General features: G+C 40.8%; 1 protein-coding gene across 2 annotated transcripts; it reads right to left on the reverse strand.

The window, feature by feature from the left end:
• Positions 1-447: 447 nt before the first annotated feature.
• Positions 448-24,695, reverse strand: MYL10 (myosin light chain 10). 2 transcript variants are annotated; one of them, XM_057410765.1, is made up of 7 exons: positions 23,746-24,695; positions 14,424-14,510; positions 11,620-11,695; positions 10,030-10,134; positions 6,461-6,539; positions 1,434-1,482; positions 448-691 (listed from the first exon to the last, which is right to left on the reverse strand). In XM_057410765.1, exons 1-7 carry the CDS (start codon positions 23,788-23,790, stop codon positions 593-595), a joined length of 540 nt encoding a protein of 179 aa, XP_057266748.1. In that variant the 5' UTR covers positions 23,791-24,695; the 3' UTR covers positions 448-592. The 2 variants fall into 2 exon arrangements, with proteins under 2 accessions (XP_057266748.1, XP_057266749.1); XM_057410766.1 differs by lacking the exon at positions 23,746-24,695 and adding an exon at positions 22,264-22,333.
• Between the last annotated feature and the right edge of the window lie 152 nt (positions 24,696-24,847).

Consider the following 24,847-nt stretch of genomic DNA (forward strand, 5'->3'; position numbering starts at 1 on the left):
TATCATGAGAAAAACAGCCACTCTCCTACTGTTTCTGTTCTTTTGCACCAAAGCAAATGAGTCAAGTGGCTTCAGAAACTGGCCACATTACTAAGATAGAGAGGGCATGTTGCATATTCATAAGAACTTAAGATTCTTTTATTTACATTTTCATTGCTAGGGGCTGTGAAATGGAACAGAATTCTATTTACTAAATACTATTCCTGGTGCAATAAGTTAAAGGATTTCTCAATTAATACATGGAGCTTATGTATAAAAGACAAGAGGTTAAGCAATACTGCAGTGCCCAGTGGACCATCTGGTGAACATTAGGATGTCAATAAATCATAAAAGCACCAGTTCATCAAGAAAATTCCATTTCAAACCACTAACAGGAAAAAAAAGGCTGGGAAAAAACTCACAAAATTGGTATTTTCATATTTTATAAAAACAGGAGCATTAAATGACTTTAATCCAATTTCAATTGTTTTATTGGTTCTCTTCTGATGACCACATGGCTTCACATACTGAATGTTTAGCCCTTTGTCTTGCACACAAAAGCATTATGAAATAACTCGGTGCATCATCACAGGAGAAGCTCATCTCTTTCCTCTTAGTCTTTTTCCTCACCATGGGTGATAACGTAACAGAGGTTCTTATAGTCAAGATTACCAGAGACATCTGGAGGGAAAGCAGCAAACATCTGTTTAATCTGCCAAGCAAACAGGAGATAAGTGTTACAAACATAGGACTGTGGGACAGCAACATGTACTGGTTTTCGGTTCCCCCCACCAGTTCAGCTCCCTTCTGCCTTGATCTGTTAACCTCGATGGAAGATTATTGCTTCGCTTCAGTAAAACTGAAATAGGAATCAGGACACAACCAGTTAATACAGCCCTGCCAGAATCCCAACAAGTACCCTGTCAAAAAGAGCATTCCTGAAATCCAGGTAAGCCCTGGCCAAGTACTGCACTTTGGACTGTTCTTGCCATGAAGCAACTCCGCTCAACCTCCTCTTGTGAAAATGAAGTCCCTCTAAACTCTTCCCAGCCAGCAGAATCCATGTTCAGTCTCACACAAACCACAAAGTCAGTACCTCGTTTCAGAACTCATTTCAGATTTCAAACAAAATAACTCTCACAGAAATGGAAACCAGATCACAGTCCCCACCCAAACCCACTTAAACTCTAGTAAATCCGTTGCCCATCTCACCATAGGAAAGAACAGCAAGAGATAGGCCACGCTTACACTTGGATGGAAGTCCAAACAATCTGTTTGACTTTGATTTAGCCATGGAGCTATTCAGAGGAGATGCTGTGAATTGTTCCTAATTGCTAGAGCTGGCACCATCCTTCTCTCAGGCTGGATTTCAGCTGAATTCATGCATTTAAAGAGGGGCAAATTCTTCTTGCTGAATAAAATAGATTCCTAATTTGAGTAAAGATGGTCCTTACCTCTTCTTGACTGAACCGGTCTGCCTGTGTCATAAGCATTTCTTTGATGCTGTTCAAATAAAACGAAATAACCCGATTAAAGGGTGATAATGGCACATGACAATTCAGATGGCAAGATCCCTCCTGAAGTTGCCTGGAAGAAAATCTGTGTGACCGCATAAATTAGAGCTGTTAATCCTTACATGATATTGTAAAAGATGTTCTGTGGGCACCCATCAGTGTCAATGCCTCGCTCTGCCGACTTATTTTGCTTTTGTGACATTTTATAGAGGTTTAAAATTGTTTAAGGTTATTACTGTAATTGAAATACAGCAATTTGCTATGGTTATCTTCACCTAAAACGGTAGGTTTTCTCACTTGCTGTTAAAAGTTTGGATCACTTCACAAAACCAAAAGAGAGAATATTTTCTGTAAAATCTGAGGATGAAAGGAACAGAGCATGAAATGAGAAAGAGGACTTGAAAGAGAACTCCAACAGCTATTCCGAATCATCATCTGAGAATCCCTTTATTTGCATGCAGTCATTCCCAGAGGAGACCATGAAACTGCATGAGACCTGTTGTATTTCATGGTACAATGTCTTGTTCTGGAGTTACAGCACTGTAACAAGGAGCTTATCCCACACACAATCTGCATCTTATGCAATTACATCAAAGAGAATATTCTGGGGACAGACTCTCAGCTGATTTACCCTCTGTTTTCAAACCCATTGTGGGAAATCAGTCGAGCATGTAATTTTTTTACCTAAGTTCACAGGTGAATGAATAGAAAAGCCAGGGAGAATGATCACTGCTCTTAGCCTCACCCCCTTAGATAAAATGTCTTTATATTTCACCCAGTGCTGAGGACAGGACATGCCCAATGTGCTAGAACTTCCACCAGTATGAACTCAGTTATATTATGTAAACATCCCTTTCACTTGCACTAATAATTCCCCCTTCCTGCAGAAAACCTATATTAATCTCAGAGAGTTTGCATTCACACTGAAGAGGCAGAGGTGGCTCCTTTTTTGACTACCAAAGGTACTCACATATTTTCAGTACTCTTTCTAGAGCAGTAAAGCAGACTGTAAAGCTGTGATAACAGATGAGCCGTCTGTTGTACAAACCCAAAAGCTGAAACAAGCATAAAAATCTGGTTTTGTTTGTAGATTTGAAAAGAGGCTGCTTTTTGGAGGAATTTGTGTGGGGGAGTGAGAGCAAGAGCTCTTCTGGAACAGCCCTTTCTGTTTGGTTTTTTTTTTAATGTGAATACTTATTTCTGCTTTTTAAAGTGAATATTTGAAACTAAGTATTTTTAATAGAAATCATGCCTGCACAGGAACACTTCCATATGAGCAAAATTCACCTACTGCTGATGCAGATGTTCTGGCAAAACAGAAAAGCTTCCCTTTCTGCTCCCATACACCATGGATCTTGAGTCAAGAAAGTCACACAGATAAAAGTGTAGTTCTGATGGCAAAGCTACAACTGAACTTCTTCATATCTCTGACACACATATTTTTTCCAGTAAAAGGCTACAACAAAGACATGGCCCAATTTGCATAAGAGGCACATACGCTTCTGAATCTCTTTCTTGTTGATGTGAAGTGCTCATTTGGAAGGACAGAAAGGGAAAACTGAAAAAAGAAGGTTCTGGGTAAGGATCTTAACCATAACGACAAAAGTGAAGATATCTATTCAAGTTCTAGGAAATACTCTGAAGTTGCAGAAAGAGCTTAAGCTATTGTATATATTTTTCCTGCATGACTTTACCATTCTCTTTAATTTAGCAAAGCCTTTTCCCGTCTCTTTTTTCTCACATTGCTCTTTCTATTTTGTTATCCCAGCCATTTGCTATGTGCCTGCATTTTTTGAAGTGGAATTCTCAAATGATCAGTGGGTGAAAGAGTAGAGAGATCATCCTCATCAGCATGAGCTGATTATTGGATATATGTGCACAGGGGCAAACAGCATTAGCAAATGTAAATAGGAAGTGTGATACAGGAAGGAGCTTGGTGAATAGAAGGAAGCACTTACAGCAATTTTGTTAGAAGTCACAAATAAACTTCATCACAAACAGGACTGAATTAAAGAGATCTGGGCACTGTGTGTCTTCTGTTCACATGCTTAAAGTATTTAGGGGAAAAGAAAAGATCAAATATCTAATTACAGTCTTCTGATGCACAGCCCAGTAGGCTCTGGCACTCTCAGAAGGAAGAAGGACTGAGTTAAGGATCTATGCACATTTTCCATTATTTATTTTATAGGGAAACAAACATTCACAGTTTCCAAAGCTACAGATTATACACTTTTTTCTTTGTGTATCTTGTTTTCTTTTTTTGAAGACTATTTGCTCCTCAAATAAAAAGAAAAAATCAAAGTCTTCTGGGCAAAAGAGAATATCCATTTGCTTTGACATAGGAGTCTAAATGTCACCTCTTGTCCTGCCTGGCATCAGTTCTTTCTACTAGTACAGATACTTTGGGTTTTTAAATTATCTGTGAAATCTATGAGACATCTTGGTTTTCCACTGGGTTTGCCCTTTCTATAATGCTGGCTTGGAGGAAAACAGGTGAGTTGAAATGAGCAGTGCTCTATAGCTACAATGAGACACATCACTAGCTCAGCCAAACTAAGCTCCAAAGGTCCGGATGCAGCTCAGCTCCCTGGGTCCATTTTCATCTGGTACAAATCTGAACACTTTTTTTTGCATGGTGATGAGGCACAGTTGATGTTGGCCTGACTCACTTTGTCCCACAGATGGCATTTAGGACTGAATCATCCAACCTTTCCGAATGCTATGCCAGTTTACACCAGCTGAGAATGCGACCAAAAGCATTTTCTCTTTTTAACATCATGCTATAGGAAGGATTTGATGTGTGGTATAATGATGCAGATAAACAAAGTCTGTCATTGAACTTGGAAGTAAGTTATAAACTCCTGGAGCTTCTGGAAAGGTTAGAAGACTCCATCCCAGCTTCCATCAGATGGACTAAGTGAGTCATTTCCAGACTAGAGGTGAAAACACGCAGAGGGAAGAGACATAAAAATCCCCACAAGGAGGTTAACCCCATGAACATAAAAAGAAGTTCTTATTAAAAGGTCAGTATGGCTGCTTTTAGAGAGAAACATTCCAGGATTTTTTTATATGGAGAAATATTATTTATTAACATTAACTGTCGTTTGAAATGGCTGTTTGAGCCAGCAGAAAGATTATTTCAAAACCTTCCAATGTCTAAGTTTTGGAAGCATATGAATAGAAGTTAAACCTCAAAGACATTCACGGAATTGATTTAATGGTTTGTTCTGTAATGATCAACATTACCCTCGGGTCTAATAAGTAAACATTATGCTCTGTTGTGGTGATGAACTAAAACAATTGTCTAATGTTAGCAGTGCAGTGGGGGTAGGGACAAGGTTGACCTTTTTCATCAAGGAAAAATAAAAGTATTCCTCTCTCATCTTCATTTTGGAGTGTGATACTGCATTCCTAATTTGCCCCAAACTCCAACAACTGGCTTCCAGCATCCAAGGAATGTAGAACAGGACACAGGGTGGCAAGCCGCAGATTTTGTATGCAGTATATTGTTACAGATAGTGGCGGGAAATACAACATTTCATGGGCTTTGTATTATCAGAGGGTTGTATTTCATGCTTGTGATTTCACTGCTGTGTGATCTGGCCTATTTGGCAACAGGCTACCTTTTATTCTCATTGTTTGAGTCACTTCTGATGTGTTTCTCTGACTGCTCTTCCCCAGCTGGTTGGATAATGTTAACCCAAAAGCAATAGGGATGCCTGTTAACCCTCTATTCTTTCAGACTGTTTGCTACATCCACTTGTGGTTTAATTACTTTGGAAGTTTAGTGAAAAGACTGTTTCGTTGCTTTGTTTTTACATACTGTGTACCAGAATAGGACTCTCGGACCCACTGGCTTACTGTCATAGAAAAGCATATTGGCAATGGATAGAAATACTTTGTGTGAATTTTGCCTTTTCAACTAACTTTTGTGAGACATTGGTAGTCGCAGATAATGTCATAGAAAACTCCACCTTTGAGGTTCTGGTCAAAGGTTTAGTTTTCATTTACCTTATGATGACATTAGCAGAATTAATTGGTGCAAATACAGTTTTGTAACTCATGGATCCCTAATAAATTTCCTATACATATTATGCTTTGTAAAATCTACCTGTAGTGGAAATGTAGACCCCAAATTTCTGAGGGAATTTAAGTATATAGATAAATCTAGGCATATAAAGCATTTCACTAGAACCACAGGTCAGATCTCCTCATCCACTGCCCTGATCTGATACTATTTATCTCATTTACCTGAGGGTCTCCTTACACCCTCTGACAGTGCAATGAGGATTTACATGTGTGCAATTAGCACTTCAAGTCCTTTTACCTGGCTTTGGTGGTGTAACAGTTTGTGAATACAAATGAGGTCCTGCCTCCTTATTTAAAATATGGCCATATTGACAATAATTGTAATCTTATTACCAGTATTATTTGCTTTGGCTCCCACCATATGTAGTGGAATTTTACAGCAAATTATTGTCTAGAAGCAGAAGGCTCTGATGGTGAACATGTAACAAGGAAAATGTCCTCACTAAAACCATGTCCCAGAGTTAATTAAATTGATCACTTTGGTTAAAAGGGGGCTAGGTTTCCCATTTTAGACAAGCACTCTCAGTTAGGCACCAGACATTCATTTTCATTTTACATATGGAGTTAATCTACAAAGACTCATGTGTTGATTTATATCCAAACCTTCAAAAAAGGCTATCTAATAGCCTACATGTGATTATATTTCCATTGCCTCTTGCAGTGTCTGAAGACAATAACATCTCTTTTTAGTATACAAATACATTCATACAATAGTCCAGTCTTTTAACTCTGGCTTACAAAGCTAAATGTTTTCTCTGCCTGACAGCTCTTCTGCCTCTTAAAATACTGCATAATATATAGCTTTTAAGCTGTTCTTTAAACCTGTGCAATTATTATTATTACTATTATTCTTTTAAAAGGATTTGAAATAAACTTACTAGTCTGCCTTTATGTGGCCTTTTCCTTCTGGGTCGAAAATCTTAAAAGCATTCAGAATGGTTTCTTCTGGGTCCGTGCCTAAAATTAATGAAATATAATTTAGCAGCCTGGATGTGTTTCTATAGCTTCTGAATACTTGCTAAGTAATTGCATTCACTCGAAAACAGAGCAAAATGGAAAATTCTGCAGTTGTAGGTTTGAAGACAAAGGTTCCTTCAGTCGGCAGCATTTGTCATGTCAGATAAACAATAGAGGTGAATAGTTCAATGCTCAGAAGCTTAAAAATAATAACTCATATCTATTCTATGTCTGCAGGAGAGAAAACTTCCAGGAACTGGTCTCCAATATCAGTACCCAGAGGATTAGTGGCTTTCAGAAATGAAAATATAACAAACTGTTTCCCTCACTGGCTTCCTTTAATCTTGTACTGGACGTTCCTTGTAAAAACACTTTGTGATGTTACTTGTTCTTCACTGTATAGGGAAGGGGTTATTTTCTTCACTAAAGGAAATGGAGTTCATCCTAAAATCAGAGTGACAAAGGAATGCAATGGAAACAGCACGATCAATGTAAAATGGTGCTCTCTTGCTTACATTCTGCAGTGCACTTCCACTGAAGGATCTCTTCATTAGTGTTACTTACAGAAACAGGATGGCTTAAAGCACTAGACTATGGCTCCAAGATTTTGCTTTTGCTCTTAGCTGGGCCACAGACTGTTGGTATGACTTTAATTTCCTTGCTCCTCTGTTCCCAGCAGTAAAATGATAGTAATAGCCTTCCTTTTCTTCCATCCTTTATCTGTCCCATCTATTTAGACTGGAAAAAAAATGGGTCAGGGACTAGCTTTCAGAGTGCCTGAATCTTGGCTGGGGTTTCTGACTATTCCATAACACTGCAGATTGTGAGTACACTCACTGTCAGTTTCAACCCACACCAAAGATACACTGTATACTCTGTCACTTTGCCAGTGTTACAAAATATTATGGTAGTATATATAATAAAAATCACTGTAACTGTAGGAAACCGAATTTACAGGCAGATTGACAGACCCACGGACAAACGAAGCTACTTGGAATACTGAAATGTTGAAAGAGTGGTTAAAACATAGTAGTAACATGAAGAACTGCAGTTTCAAAGTCTGGCAGAGACAGAACCAGAACAGAACCCAGTCAAGGTCCCCTGCTCTCATGATTACATGCACTCACGATGCCGCCTTAGTTTTCTTTGTTTAAAAGGTTTAATAAGGATTATTAGTAGTACTTTAGTGGATATAATAATGAATAAACCTAATGGCACTGACCATGTATATTCTTTTGCCATGCTATGGGCAACGCATTCAAACTGCAATGAATATGTGATCCATACAAAGAGCACTGGCATTTAATGAGCATTTTGATTGTCCCATGAAGTGAAGTGTCTTCCAGCTCGGAGGAAAGGTCGCATTTAAAGTAGTCACCACTGTGGGGGGGGATTTTTTTTTCTTCTGTGTTTTACATTTTCTACTCTGTCATATCCTTGGACTTTGGCTTTGAAGAGAAGCAATGCAGCAGGCATTCTTTATTGATTAGCTGGTAAATAAAGTGGTTTCTTTGATGTGCGGCATCTCTGTTTTCTGTACAAATTGTATTATTCTGACTCCCTGTAGAAACAGCTCCATGTGGTTGGCATTAACATAAACCTCGTTTTGTTAGCTGTTCATCTGGCATCATAATCTCAATATACAAAGCTAAAGCTCGTCCTGAAAATCCCAGCTTCCCCTTTATGACAGAAATCAATTATAGCACAACAAATTTTACTTAGAAAGCACCTTTCACCAAATTCTCTGAGTGGTACTTAGCTAATAAAGAGTGTTGCAAAATTGCCATATCCACTTCCTCTAGCCCTTTCTCCCTTTCTAATTGCACTACAAAGGCTCTTCATCCCAATTAGTTTTGATTGGGAATGTGCAGTCTTTTGGCTCTGCTTCCTTTGCATGACAAACCCAACCAGAAGGGCATGACAAGCACAGCTGTGATTTTCCCTTCACCAAATGGAAATCAAAAAAACCCTCCTCCTCTGCTGGTAGCCAACAGGAAACCTGCAGACAAGAGGGGTATGCTTCACCATTCACCTTCCTGTGCTGGCGCTGCTTTTAGGCCACACAATTGGCAGGGCCAGACTCCTTGCCAGCTTCAGCCATCGTAGGACACAAGAGGGAAGAGGGGAAAGGAAGAAGAACAAATTTCTATGCTCTGTGTGGTGGTAAGCATTACAAATAGACAGGAATAGGAAGCAGGGCACCCCACAAGAAATAGTCACATATCCCAGGAGGAAGATTAGGGAGGAAAAGGCACTACCTATTCTGCAAGCTGACATCTGGAATGTAAAGGTGGAGGAGTCACTGTGACAAGTCAAATTGTTGTCTGGGTCATAAAATCCTCTCTTCAGTGTCAGTCTACAGCCTTTGCCATCACTTCTTATGCTTCCCAGACATGTCTTGCTCCTTAGCAATAATGTATTTCTTGGAGAACTAGCTACATTAATTCTTTCTTTCAGACCTCTCTGTTTCCTATTCCAAGCGTGGAAAGCCCTTCACTGAAACTGTGCTCAGCAATAAAAAGACAGAGTCCAGTAGCAACACAATGAATGTTTTTGAGAAGATGGGATCAGATTTTTCTGCTTTTCTGCTCATTAATTATTTTATCAAACTTCTGGAATGTGCTTGGCTAAGGCCAACCTTGCTTTGAAGGTCAAGGCTTTCCCTTACCTCTAATGCATATAGGAAAATGACCAGAGGTTTCTCTTGGCCTCTCCCACTCCCTCTCTTGCCCTTTCTAGCCATTAAGAGTATAAGAGACGCAACTAAATTACTAGCTCCTGCAACAAATTTAGTACCCACATTTCCTGGACTCCCTACAGTGATCCCTATCTACTCCGTGGCATTGGGCAAAATCCTTCTCCCTTATCAATGTAAATCTACTGAAATTATTTTAATTTCTCCCCTCTATTAAGAGTTATTCAGCAAAATATCCAATGGTAAAATTACTGTTGACCTCAAGGGAAACCAAGGCTGGGCCACTGGGTTACAACTCCTACAGAAAATGAGGGAAGGCCATGTTGCTCCTTCATGCACTGTAACTGCAGGAATGATGCAGATGTCGTGCTTGTTATTGAGCCAAAGGTGTGCAGAAGGTTTTTCTTTTAGAAATACTGAAAATACTTTTAAACCAGCTAACACTGGGAGTGATACCACTATAGCATGAGCAATAGACTTCATTCAGCCTAGGAACCCACTGACAGTGAGTAACTCATCTGCACTGTGCTCCAGGCTGCTGTGATTTCATTACTTTCTGGACCTCAACTTACCACTTTCATGTTAGCTTATGTAAGCTGAAATCAACACCTTTGAATTGTCCTCTGGACCGTCCCATAGCCTTTTCATACTTCAGCTCTGTCTGCAAAAATGGAGATCACTCCTTGCCTTTAAGCAATCTTCTGTGGATACGTTATTATAACTTGCAAGGTGCCGAGATACTTCAGTGCTGAGGATCTTTGACAGATACCTCTCCAACCCCCCAGAGGTACTTACCTTTCAGCTTTTCCCCAAACATAGTAAGGAAGACAGTGAAGTTAATAGGACCTGGCGCCTCCTTCACCATGGCTTCAAGCTCTTCATTCTTGACATTCAGACGACCTGAAGCAGAGATCATTTTTCATAATAAATCACAAATTGTGTTTCAAAAAACGATTCCCATTCATCTCCTCCGACTGGGGAGCTCAGGGCTCTGTGCAACTTCGCTAATAACATGGTAGAACACAACTCCAGAATACCCCGGTGTGAAACAAATTGGCAGAGCTGGCTCCAAGATCAAAGGGTGACTGAAGGAGTAAGAAGGATAAATAATACAGACATGGCCAGCAGTGGACGAAAGAAGGGGCACTTCCAAATAAACTGGTTTTCATTTTTGGGTGGTTTTTTTTTTACCTCAGGTGAAATACAGGCCCCACTGATATTACTGTAACAGAGTTCAAAGTGACCGAAGCGAGTCCAAGGTCTCAGATTTTGCCCTCCTATATATTAAGAGTAGAGAGCAGATAGATGAGTTGAGTAGTTGGATCCCTTCCTCACCCTTGTGCAGTCCTGTCCCTTTCCCATCCTTGCACAGTCCCATCTCTTCCCTATCCTTGCACAGTCCTATTGATGAGAACTTAGCCCCTGGCAGCTCTACTCAAACTGAGTGGCAATTTGCTGTGACGGTACTTTATAGGCATTGAAAGACTTCACTGAACAGGAAAGAAAGCAGAACTTGGCCTTAAGAAGTAAATATTTCAGGGTAACAGTAGCTACAGGCCAAAGTTTGCAAACTTCGTTGTCACAATAAAGAGTTCAGGAGCTTCTGCTCTTTGCAGTGATTCTGCTGGTGTCTGACTCCACCCCAGGGAGCTCTAAAGATTCTTATCAAACTCTTTTTAATAGGATCCAGATGGCAAAAGTCCAAATGCCTACATTACTGCTCAAGCCTCAAATGCTGCAACAAGGATACAACTCCAGGTTTGGGATCATGAGAATTTTGATTTTTCCTTTCCTTGGGAAGATTTGCTTTCATCTGCTTGATATTATCAGGATTGTGATGTGCATGGAGCGGACAATACCTAATCTCATGACATGCGCATTCCACTTCACATAAAAGCCCGACAGCACAGAACCTCACATGAAGTCTTTCTACTTTCGTGTGGGCAGTGGGGCAGCTAGTCCATGACAACAATGTTAATTGGTAGATATTGCATGGCTCCTACATGAAAAAGGTGTAGCTTGTGAAGCCTGGATTCAGAGGCAAATCAGAAATGCCTGGCATGGACTCGTGCTTGGGTGGGCTTTGTATGACATAGCTGCAGGGGGTGTGCCTTTGGAGCTGCACAGCTCTGCTGCACCCAGCAGAGAGTCCCAGGAAGACCTTCACTTTACTTCTGAAAGAGGCTGCTCGGGAGACTTTCCAGCTGGAGCTATGTAGTCAAATAGCAACTACCATAAAGGAGGAAAATCCAATTGAACAGTTTTCCTTTTGCCTCCTGTGTTATCTCATTACTTTCCCAGTGTAATTCTAACACAAACTTTTCTTCTGTGCTTGTAATTTAAACTGTGTTTCTTTTAAGTACTGAATTCTTACTACCAGTTTACCTAGCGCAGCGAATGTGTCTCTCAAGTCTGCTTTGTCAATAAAGCCATCCCTGTTCTGGTCCATGATGGTAAAAGCCTGTTGGAAGAAAAAGGAATATTTACTGCCATTGCTATGTTGCAGCGGACAATGCTACAGTCCCAAATACCAGTCCAGGGGGGTATTCTATTTATGCTGTGAAAAAGAATCACTTCCTTTGCTGCATCCACATCATGCCACATCATTGCACTTTCCTCACTCTCAACACATTGCTGTAGCTTGGCAAGGGGCTTAATTCAACCCACCCAAAGTTCTTCTTACTAAATTAATGTTCAGTGCAGTGTGTAGTTGGGCTGAAGCCAATGCTGGCAGCTTCAGCCATTCAGGCCTTAACCCATAAAGCTTGAATTAGGGAGGCTTTAGTTAGGGAGGATTTAGTCAGTTTACTCTGTGTGTTTTGTACCTTTCCCATTCCTCATTCCTTTGTGCAGCTCTCACAGTCTGTAAAACATTTAATTACTGTAGATATCTCTCTGGTATCAAGCTACAGTCAGTTCTTGTGGGCCTTAAAATGATCCATCACACAGAGATAGCTGGATTTTCAAAAGTACAGAGAAATGTAGGTTTCACAGTATTGTTTATTCCAAGTTTGTTTCCCTTTCCAATAAATTGTATCCTTCAGACTGTCCACTGTGCTCTGGCTGACCTTGATGTGCTGACCTTAAATACTTCTGGTCAGGAAAAAATTAACTTCTGAGAGAAAAAACACAGTTAGCTCTCCATTTTCAGCCAACACAGGATTTCTGTGCTATACCCATTATTTACTAAGCCAGCTAACTGCCTAGCTATCTATTTACCTATTTGCATGTCTGTCTATTCCCTGCCATCACACTTTTAACATTTCATTGATTTTGAAAGATTTTAATGACCTGAAATCCCCTTGGTTGTACTATGGGGAGTATTAGTAGAAGCAGGCCTGTCTCTGAAGCTGGTTATCTGTCTGACATACACATCAATATGAGAGTGTATCTTTACAATGACCAGGAATTATTCTGATTTCAGCATTAGTATGAAAGACAATGTTCTCCTGAGAATACAGCCAGCCCACTGCAGCAGGAACTTGCAGAGTTTTAAAGTCTATTGCTCTACAGGGTGCACTTCTTTCCATGACCATATTATATCAACATATCTTCAAGTACTTTTACCTCCAGTTTCTTACAAAGCCCCACTGCTCACATTCTGGTTTGCCCATGTGGTTACTTGCAGCATGCATGTTCATAACCCTTCATTTACCTGCCAAACCGTCACCTTATAAAAACCTAAGCCCAACTCTTTAGAGCTGCTTTCCTTCCTCTTGGCGGGGAGGCTTGCTTTGAGTGGTGATCCCCACAATTTGGATGCAAACCAGAAGAAAATATAAAGAGCAAAGCAGAGCCCAGCAAGCTCACAGAAGGCAGGAAAAGTGTTAGGTATGTGTTGTAATGGGTGAACTTAAAATAACGTAGTCACAGCAATGCTGAAACTTCTTCTGGTTGAAATCTCTAGATAAAAATGTTCTGATCAAAACCAGCTTTTCAGAAATCCTTGTCCCAGTTATGCTGGTTTTAGACACAACATGGTCTTGGTTTTCTCTGGACAACTCCCCTGCCTTATGCTTTTGCTATTATTCTGCCACCATTCTCCCAGAAATGATATTAAGTTAATATCTTACTTAAAGCAGATCCAGTATAGTATTCTGACCAGTTCACAAGCAGCAGACCTTGGAGAAAATACAACTGGGGTTCATAGGATATGGAAAAGAAGTGGGAGAAGTTAATGCTCCCATTAACTGTGGAGAAGAGGTTTCAATTAATTTACCTGGGCCATGTTCACAATCCTTTGCATGCGTTTTTAGTCTCATTCACTACTGAGCTTTACTAGTGGGAATCTTCACAAAAAGTCAAGTTGAAAGCCACATGAATAAAATGAAACAGTAGCTGTTTATCACACTGGAAATTGCTTTGGAGGTGTAAGTTAGCAAAAATAGAGAAAAAATTCATATTTTAAACTGCCAAACCAATGCAAAATGTGCTGGCCTCACAGGCATTCTGAATGTCCACACAGAAAAAGAGCATAAACTCACCAAATTATGTCTCTAATATCCTTCAGCTTTTATGCCAGCCCATTAGATTTACCTCCTCAAAGGTCAAAGATGCATGGTAATACCAAATTCTTTGGGAGCTTAAATATGCTTACTTAGTGAATCTCAACATGTTGTTTTGTTTCATTGGTTTTATGGGAAAACTTGGCTGAGGGCTTCTTGGTATTTTTCTTTCTAGTTTGTGGGCATTATTAGAAGGGCACAGAAGAATATTTTCTGTTGCTATTGTGGAACAGTGCACTAATTAATGCCCTGGTTCAATAAGGCACCTCTATTCAGTATAATACTTGTGAACTGAAGACTATTCTTATTGAAAACACCGCTTAAACTTAACTTTAAACATGTGCTCAAGTGCTTTCCTGAATCAGGGCTACAGTGGATGAGATGATAATTTTACTTGATTTTGGGGAAGGGGCTTGGGGGCTTTTCAAGTAAGTCTGGAGCTTGGGACAGGAGAGCGAGGGAGAGACAGACGGAAGGAAAGAAAGAATGAAAGAAAGAACGAAGGAAAGAACAAACAAACACACAAGGAAAACGATATACCAGCCAAAACCACAGAGATGATTCAGAAAACAACTGTGTGTTCTATTAAAGCAGATGGAGAATTGAATAAGGATTACAAACAAAACCTATGTTACTCATTAGCGATGACAGGAGACTACAGAGAACAGCAGAATAGCGACCAACCTCTTTGAACTCCTGGATCTGGGTTTGTTCAAACATAGAGAATACATTGGAACCACCTTCTATCTTCTTCTTTGCCTTTTTTGGAGCCTGTAACATATATAAGAAGATCAAATACATATTACTTTATCTGTTAAACACCCATGAAAACGAATTCCATCTTTAACAGAAGGAAAATACTGTCAAGTAATACAAGAGGATTGTGTTTCATTATGACAAGCTTTTTAATTCAGTCCTATATATATATATGTGTATGTGTATATATATAAATATATACATATGGGATAAAAAATGCTGCTTTAGTAACAGATGAATCTCTGAAGCTTTTTGTCATTCCCTTGCTCTGGCCTGGAAGCTGGCAGCTCAGATAAACAAGGACAGCTTGTCACTGTGCTGCCCTAAAAAAGCCAAGGGACCCAAAGCGTGGCTCTCTGAATATCACAGCTGGTCCACTGCTTCTTTCCCCAGGGAACTGCCTGTTCCTTGGATAGAATCACCTATGCCAGACCATTTGATGCAGGAGATTACTGCCCCTTCTGCAGTGGCTTTTCAGAGCTCTGTACTAGAGGAGGAGTGATACAAGCTTACAGTCTCACTTGGAGATGTGAGCAATTCAGGTAAGTGGCTGCAGGTATTCCTTCTTCCCAGTGCCTATGCTGGGATAGGCATTGAGGCACAAAATGAGGCCTTGCATGAAGACTCAGTTCAAGAGCTATAAAGGGAAATTACATCATTTCCTACTCACACAGAAACATTAAGAAGCCTGCTCTGTCTGGACCACCACTGACTGAACAGATTCTTCCTATGTAGGAGCCTTCTCTATTTGGAGAATAATCTATATTCTTGCACCAACCTATGATACTACGTTACATTGCCTTACTAGCCCATATAATTTTAATATTCAAGATAGTCATCTTAAATAGAAGGGCTGGACTGCTTTTATCACTATTATGTAGTCTGAAGACCGAGACAGAAAGTTTGGGGAAAGAGCTACAATGATATCTAAGAATCTAATGCTCACTAAAAATCAGTTAGAACGAGACTTCATTACGTATCTTTGAATAAGGGCCCAACCAGCTTGCCTAAGACAATACAGTTCTTGTTCTGCAGTAAATAAGATCTGTGATGCCTAAGGATTACAGAAATGTTTTAACCACAGCATTATCCTGACTTGGGGCAGGATAATGACCTACCTCGCCTTTTGAGTTGTCTTCCAGACAGACTGCTTTTTTCTTTATCATTTTTGCTTTTAAACTCCATCATCATAGTCCCACCTTGTTCTCATGTCATGGAAAATTAGTCTTACTTAGTTTGGGCTACTCTGCATGAAACAGAAGGCAACTTCTACTGTCTCCTTTCATCAAAGTAAAAAAGCCCATGGAAGTTCAAATTCAATCCCGATTTCAAACATCCTGAGGAGCAGAACAGCTCAAGGAAATATTCCCACTAGACTCTGTTTGAAGTATACATTGTCTGATCAATTTAATCTGCCAGGCAGATCTCCACATGCAGCCACCCTGGTTTAGATCCCAGCTTGCAAATGAGGTCTATGGTAGACACTTACCCCCATCCCCACACTCCAGACCTGTCAAGCTCCCATTAGTTAGTGCAAAGCACTAAAATCTGGAAATAGGAATGGAAATTGAAAGAAAAATGTCTTTGTAGTGAGGATAAAAATCAGGACAGAATGCCACTACAGGCATGGAAAAGAAAGTGAAGAAGTGGAATGTTTAATGAATGTAGAAATATTGATTTTGGAATAAACATATTCTCTTCTCCTCCTACACATGAAATAAGTGTTATTTTGAGCAGTAATGGGCAATCTTCCATGTAACGTGAGGTGCCTGGTGGAGGTTTTCAACACTTTCAGATTGAATGGAAATATAAAGGACAATCCTACGTATTTACATGTATTTGTTCCCCAAGGTAAAAAGAAAGCAGATGTTACCCAGTGGAATGTATTGCAAACTGTCTGGGGAACTGACCACAGGGCACAAGTCTGGCTGCACGTTTGCGGATGGGGTAGTAGAACTGGTTCTCTTGTGCTTGTGTAGCTGTTCTTCATGAAGACAAAATGGCCTTTACCATTCTGATGCTCTGCTCTGCTGTGACCAAGTACTGCACCCATATCCAGCAGGGTAAATATTCCCCATGTTAACAATCTGCACCTTTTTAAGCCAGCACCACAACGAAGGACAGTGAGCTCCAGCTCCAAGTTTTATTAACTCTAAATGCCGAACACTGGCAATATACTTCCATTATGTCTCAGTTTAATGGGTTCTCTCTGCCGTATGGCTTTAAGCAAGGATTATAGCTGTAAGAAAGGATCAGATAAACCTAAAAGTTGTGGCTCAGTATCTATTAGAAACAGACCGGCAACACAAAAATATCCAAAAGTTTCTTTACATTAGTGAAGTCCTATCAAGGCAAAAAACACTGAAAACTAGTTATCCAGAGTCCATGCCTGTACTAGGAGAAATCCATCCTAGCACAATACTTGTCCAGTGTTACTCTCTGGTTTTTTATCTCCAGGGATGATAAAGGAGATCCATGCCCATGTCGCTCAATCTACCTTTAGTTTTTCTGCTGAAGCTCTGGGTGTGGATCCAATTTATGATCTGCTCATGTGTGGAATGGGACTGAGACCACCACTACATTTCACAGGGGAAGAGCTGTTGAATGGAAATGGCTTTCCATCATCAGTATTAAGCTAAGTCTTCTGGCATCAAACACAGAGAGCATCTTGGATTATCAGTCTCTTTGTTTTTTTCATACACAGTATTGGGAACATAATTTATCTGCTCTGAAGGGCTCGGAAATTCATAATCACAGAAAGAAACTGCACCTTGATTTTGCATGACTGGTGGGAGGCAGGCACTATGAAGAGGAAGGCTGAGAAATAAGTAGGCGGAGCAGAAACAGAATACAGCCCATTGTCACTGTCTTTCTGGTGGGCAAGTCAAAGCAAACGGCAGCTCTAAGAGAATAGAAATAGGTCTGTGCTGCTCTCGCTGATGACTTCAAACACTACAGAATCTTTTAGTGACCAGAATCAGGATTCTGACTCTGGAGTATCCTGAAAGAATGGTATTGTAAAAAGAGCAATACAGAATTGAGCAACCATATGGTTTCTAAACTGTCAAGGATTTAGTAGGTGACCTACAGAGGAGTGTGTGACTGACACATCACTTCTGTCTGCCTTGTTTTCCTCTTTTGTAAAATGCAGTGTGCCGAGCTGCACTTTGCAAAGATAGCTGCTCTGTCTTTGCAACATGTGCTTTGAGACTGACATACAAAACGTGCCAGATGAGAAACTGAAGAGCTGAGGGTCCCCTGGGCTTGGATTCCGAGGCCTCAATAGCACAGCAGTGGGAAGAATGTTGCAACAACTGAACAAGCCTATTAATATTCCTGCCTGAGTGTATTAATCACCCCATTGTGAAGAAAACAACACTTCACTTTAGAAGAGAAACCACAGGCTTACGCATATCACTCATTTGTCTCACTGGTGTTAGCACTCTCTCAATTAGCCTCGATTTTAAAGGCTTTTTATGTTGTTGGTTTTGGTTTGTTTTAGAAGATTTAAATGGAAAAATGGAACCATGCTAAAATCTGGTCCCAAGAAAACTCTGTTGAAGCAGGCATTTGCTTTGGGCCGAGTCTCCCTCACTGAGGTTCCTTATATTTCTCCTCTCAGGCAGTGTCAGGGAGCCAGAGAGAACAGGAATAGTGCAGTGACACAGGCAGGCAGGAACAATGTGTGTGCACTACCTTTGCCTCTCTGGATATAGGGATTCATCTTTTATATGTTGAAGAGGGGAGTGTATGCTTAAGTGAATCAGAGTGAGGAAATCTCTTATTTCAGGGTGACCTAAAAGAAAAGGGGGCAGGGAATCAGTTTGTATCTCCGTATGCAAAGGAAGAAGGAGCTGAAAATACTTGGTTCTCATTCAGAACATGAGGCATTATTTACCTTGGTAAATTCATAAAAGGCTGCTGCTAGAGCAGGTTCATGACACCAGAGAGACAAAGGAAGTGACACTGGATTATTGCAGAACTTTATCACCTTAATCCCTCAATGAATTTTTCAGACAGCCGAGGAAAGTGTGGTAAAACAGGCAGGTTCCTGCAAGATAAGCAAAGGTACTGCTCCATAACTGGCACTACTCCACACTGACTGCTCAGGTGCACACTCCCCCCTTCAGTAAGTACGAAGTAATCAACCTCTACTTAGCATTTTCTGCAGAGCTAGAATGTCCCCATGGGCAGCCAGGCAAAACGGGCAGCACTCTGCCAGAAGCCACAGTTTTGGTTTAGTTTGGGGAGGTCAGTTCCCTGTTTGGACCTAACCTGAGAGAAACCACTCAGAAAATACTCTAACTAAAGGTGACACAGTTTGATGCTCCTGACAGCCAGAGTTAAAAGACAAGCAGAAACACTTCCCCACTCAGCAAGTGATTGTGTTACCAGAGGAGGCACCAATGGAGGAGCAGGTCTCCTGGGAGAGAGTCCTTCAGAGACAAAACAGCAGAGTACATTATTAAGAGCCCGATTCGGTTGTCTTGTACCCTTCTGTATTCAGCCCAGAGCAAACTAGACATAAGATACTACCAGCTTTAAATTGCACTGTTTCACATTTTATACTTTCTTCCTCTGCGACTATGTCCATGACTACAGGAAAGACAGAATCATCCATCATCTTGCTCAGATTCTGGCCCCTACTGTGATCCACAGTATGATGTTAACTCTGAGTTACTCTTACTTTTTCATCCATCACACTCTTTCCTTGTTTTCCATCCACTCTGGGATCTCAGTGCTGACATTTCCTGTCTTTGAATTTTTGTTATCATCGAATCCAGCTTCTGAACCAAAACCTCCATCTCAGGCCTCTCCAACAGATTTGTGCAGCACTGGACAGGATTTTTGTTGATGAATGTCTCACCAGCTTGTTCTGCTGAGATAATTTACCCTGCATCTGCACCAAAGATCCCAGCCATGGACAAGCCACTGTTTTTAGTGTGGTTTGGATCTTTTTGATGGCAGGTGAGTAGCATAAGGCCAACCCAAGTGCATGCCTTTGAGGGAACAGTCTAGAGGAGTAAGCAACATAAACTGCTCTAAGGGCACAATTTGCATTTCAAACAGGCAGCAGCCTCAGATCATTCAAATAAAACCCCACATTATCAGAACTGAGAAACAGAAGACCTTTTTATTACCTACTCTGCACTCACAAACAGATTCCTCCCTTCTCATCCTCACTCCATTTTATACGTAGCCCCAGCCTCCCACATTCCCACACAGGCACACACACCTTTGATCCCTGCCAGATACAAAAATCTGTTGGACTGCATCTTCCCTGCTTCACACTCCCATACACTCAAGCATTCTCCTTTGCCCCACATAAAATCCCTTCCCAATACCAGTCTCCCTTTTTCTCCAGCTCAGATATACACAGGGAATGCATTATCTCCCCAGACTCATCTTGGAACAGCAGATAACCTCTCCAGTCACAGACTGCTCAACCTCTATGACCCAAAATTCGCCAGCTGCTTTCCCCACCCAACACATTTTCTTCTCTGGCATATATACGTCTTCCTCCTTCACATAAACAGATGAACGGTCCCTCTCTACATACAGAGCCCTCTGTGCTCACACACACATGTACACGCACACGCATGTGCATATGCATACACAAACACACCACATTTTCAGTGGGTGAAATCAGCACTGCTCCACTGAGGTCAGTGCTTGTTTCAGTACAGGTGGTACATTCCAGACAGTTAAGCAGCCTGCAAACACATTTGATCAGAATGCAATCTATTTTTGGGCGTGCAGCTCCCCTCAGCACACAGAATTTGCTACAAGGTGTCACTCAAACTGAATAAACAGGGAATGTTTTGGGAATAAGAAAAAGGCTTCCTTTTCCTTCCTCCCGCCTCTCTTCTTCCCTCCATTCTCTCCATCAGCACAGAGCACACAGGGAGACATCACAGACCCGACTTCACTGAAATGCCCTGGAATTAACAGAGAGCTGCAGACAGTTCTCAGAACTCCATTCCACAGCACTTGTGTGGTCTGCTCTTGTTAGAGAAATTATCTCCCTGAACCCTGCCTCTCTCGCTCTCATCAGCCCTGGATGTCAGAGCCTAGTAGCACTGCCTGACTTGTAATTATTTTTTACTATGCTGCTTTGTCTGCACTAATCCTTTGAAAGTAGCTTTACTGCACATCTGAAATATTATGATGCTATAAAACCTCTGTAATATTTATAAATCCCTTAAGACATCATAAAGAGAGAAAAAAAACCTCCCCACAGAGTTCATCTAGCATAATTACATATACATTTCCCTCTGATTAATAAAAAATGATCACTTCCTTATGTAAAGATATTCTTCAGCTTTCTTTCATTAAGGCTATTTTTCTCTTCCCATTTTAAATCCGTTTCATGTGTCCCTGTATAGGAAGGTACCTCAGAAGACATTTTCCCAAAACAAAAGGCACAATGAAAAGAGCCACCACAGAGAATCATCGGTTGAACAAGGAGCAAGGAGCCAGACTAGTCTGTCACTATATTTTCACATCTCCTCACTTCAGCAATTTCACCACAGAATGTCCTGAACTACCTTCAAACATCAAGCACTGTGGTGTGTCATTGAACTAAATAGGTGGGAAGAAAACTGGTAAATAACGTTCTAAAGAAGAGGGGAAAAAGAAAACCTGAGCCCCAGCACTTGCCCCCCACCCCACAAAAGGGCTGGATTCAACTTCAGTGAAGCTGATTAAAGGGAAACCTGTAAATTCACAACCGAAGAGGCACAGTAAGTACAAGGCACTGCTCAGTCCTGAAACAGTGGTTAGCGACTTGTGCACTCAGTGTGAAACCACTGACACTGGGCTTGCACTGACTGAAACTGGAACCTGGTTTTGTCGTGGATTTTAGAAACTGCTTTGAAAGTGGTTTTATCCTGCTCAGAACAACACTTGGATCCCATTCATCACCTGCTTAAATGGGATCAGGTTCGAACTAAGTTTTGAGAATGCTTTTCATACACAATTCCCTCTCCGGTATTTTCCAGAATCAAATATTCCATAGCCACAGGGAGCCACTGGGCAGTATTACTTTAAGACAGCCTGAAAAGGACCTGCAAAAAGGAGAAACACAAGGAAAGAGAAAATAACCAGCTCTTGGTTTTAATCTTCTTGTTGTCATTCCTCTGAATTTGCAGAAAACAAAGATAAAGCCCAGTCTGCCCACACCGCTCCCTAGGCAGTTCTTTGCTACTTGGAATCACATCATGCACACCTTTGGTGCAGGTGTGGCTGTTGGAGTCCAGAGCTAAAAGCCAGCAGTGAGCAGGGCAGAGACAAGACACAAATTTCTGCATTACTTCCTATTTCTCCCCGCAGCCTCATGAGCAACAGTTACACAGATACCCCTTTCCCTCACTCCCCATCACACCATAGTAGACCTCAGCACTAATTGCACACCAGTCATTGCTGCCCAATGGTATTAGTCTTGGAAAGGGATGCAGGAGCTCTTCTCTCAGCAAATGTATCTATGTTCCTACCTTACTCATTTGTTAAACATATGCAGAAAAGTCCTTGGAAGTTCACAGCTTGCTCTTTGACATAGATCTTTATTCTAGATGTGAATATATATAATGTGTATATATATATGTGTATATATATATAATATATATATAATCATTCTAGATGTGAATAAAATCTCCTAAGTAGGAGATTATACGGAGTCTGGTGTGGTCATTACTGCTCTGTTTGACTTGTTAGAGTCAGAAAGAAATAGAGAGATCAACAGACAGACATGGGAAAGAATAAAACCTACCATAGTGCTGCTGTGCCTTCCACCCCTTCTCTGCCAACTAGTCAGCCAGCAAACACAATGCCAGTTGTCTCTTTATATAGTGTCGCCAAGGAATAAAAATATGCCTGCTCCAAGTTTAGACAATAGATGTAAGGTTGGAAAAGTGCAGTAATTGAATCCCAATACCATTCCAAGCACCTGTTCCGTACAGGGCTTTAACCTTTACAGGAATAATGCAGCAGATAAGTAGAGTAGGCAGTTAGGATACAATTGTACAGCACTCACAGTAAGCTAGAGCTGAAGGGGCTTTCCTGCGTACTTCTAAATAATGAACACAGGGCATGCACTAAAGAGATTTCAAGTGGACATGGCATCCTGAAACAGCAGAAAGAGAAACACCCGCCTTGAAAAACTGCAGAGGAAAGCAGCAATAAATTCGGGACACTGAGATCACTCCAGAGCCTGGTGCCTGCATTCAGAGCTCCAGAACAATGCCTGAGGTCCTGCCTAGGTGCAGCTGTAATGGGGAGCCATGGGTAAAAGCACTGTTCTACAGATGGCAGTTAAGTATCTCAAGTCAAGTCTGTTTTCCCTGAGTCTATCACACATCCTGAAGTCCAGGGGTCAGATGTCAAACTACTGCAAATTGATGGAGAGTCATGGACTTTAAGCACAAAAAAAGAATAGCAATGAATATGGTGTTGAGAGCAGAAGAAAACGGGAGGCAACATAGGAACCACAAGGGCTATGTCTCCTGAGGAATGCTCACGGACATTAATACCTACACATTCCATTGATTCATAAATCATGTTTGGCATTATCACAATGGGCCAAAACATTAACCTAGTACAGAATGGCATAATTCCATGACATTACATCAGATTTCCTAAAGGTCTACTCTGTATCTGTTACAGTATCTATACAAGGACACCCATTTAAACCAGCAGCAACAACAGGTATTTCAGGAACATATGTACACTAGCATCTGAAATACTTGTCCTTCATCAGTAACACTAACCTTGAGTCACAAAAGTGCTTCACCAATCAACTGAACGTTGAGACAGACAGACATACATTGAAGTATGCAGCTGAACAAGAACCTTGTTCTCCCTCCAGGTCCAGCCCCTTGCAGTGCTGTCATCTCTAATCTTAGATTTGAGTGCATGCTCTGCAGGGCAAGGACTGTTTCAGCTGTTACGAAGTACCTCAAACACCTACAGGGATAATTAAGTAATAAATAAGCATAATACAATTCACCTGGCTTTAGTGAAATTGTTGTGGATACAAGTTGGAAGTCAGCCTAGTGTCCATCTGTTTCAGTGACATTATACCAATATCTAGTGTAGCACAGCATAACAATAAATCTCTCAGTCCATGTGCCTGCTGGAGAGCAGAGCCAGGTTTGTATATACTAGATTGAATTTGGTCATCTGGAAACCTCAAAGTCAGGATTTCAAGGTAAATCTTACATAGTTTCAAAGGTTCATTGTGATAAAGACTTACCAGGTTCCCTGGGTTAAATCCTGATTCAACCAAGCTGTTAGGCATCCACTTGACTTTTACAGTCCCACTGAAATTAAGGTAATAGCTCTCATACTTACATTTAAGAATACAGTTACTTGTTTTGCAGGATCAGGGCTCTAATCCTGACAAGACAGCCAAATGAGCAGCAGCTTTGTCACTGAGTTCACTGGGCCCAGGATTCCACCCTCTGAATTTTGTGTCCTTTTTTGGAAGAATACTTGTGTTTTCATCCAGCCATTATCCTAACAGCTCTGTTAACAGATGCTTTGTACTGTTTCTTTGGGAGTTTGTTTTCTCTTATCTAATATCTCATCAATCATCATTATTATCATCAATCTGCTCCTTAGTTTTGCAGGCATTTTCCATAGTGCATGTACTTTTTACCTTGATCTTTGTCTTTTCACAAAATTTCTATACTAAATGACTTCTTCAAAGCTGTTTTTAAATGACATGACATGTTAGGATAAAACCCACACGACACTGTGTGTTTGTAATGCACATGTCCTGAGAGACCAGAACCCTCTCTGCTTAGTCTATAAAACAAATCCACAGAGGAATTAAGGGAGACATACATCTTGGCTTTAAAGGCCTGCTTGCTTCTGCAACTGCCTCCAAATTATAGAAAGGCTCCAGACTGGAGAGGGGAGGGAGAAAAGGGGGGGATAACATAAGGACTGAAAAAGAAAGGCTTGAATTTAATTGCCCTAAAAATTTCAATCATTCAGTGTGGTAATTAGAGAGTGGCTGATTCAGAGGCAATTTCATTTGGAAAAAAAAAAGAAGAACCCAACAAGATAATTGATGCTAAGTGAATATTTTACCTGAAATATTAAATACCAAACTTAAGTCTGCCTCCAGGGCCCTTTCTGCTACCCCTATTGGACCTGTCTTTCAACTGCTTTGTGTTTTCCTCCCACATGACTCAACGGAACAGGACACTCGTTCGGAGCATCAGAGTGTCCCAGGGACAGGTTTATTTGAAATCTCTGTACTGTGAAGAAGACAATATAATGATTTATTAGTAAAGAAAATAATAACAATAAGTCTCCTGAGGTCCAAATCAGAGTGAGATTTTCCAGGG

The sequence above is a fragment of the Pezoporus wallicus genome, unplaced genomic scaffold, assembly GCF_028554395.1.
Source record: "Pezoporus wallicus isolate ANWC-B61680 ecotype Strahan unplaced genomic scaffold, APGP_CSIRO_Pwel_v1 contig_8705, whole genome shotgun sequence".
In the NCBI taxonomy this organism is placed as follows: Eukaryota; Metazoa; Chordata; class Aves; order Psittaciformes; family Psittacidae; genus Pezoporus; species Pezoporus wallicus.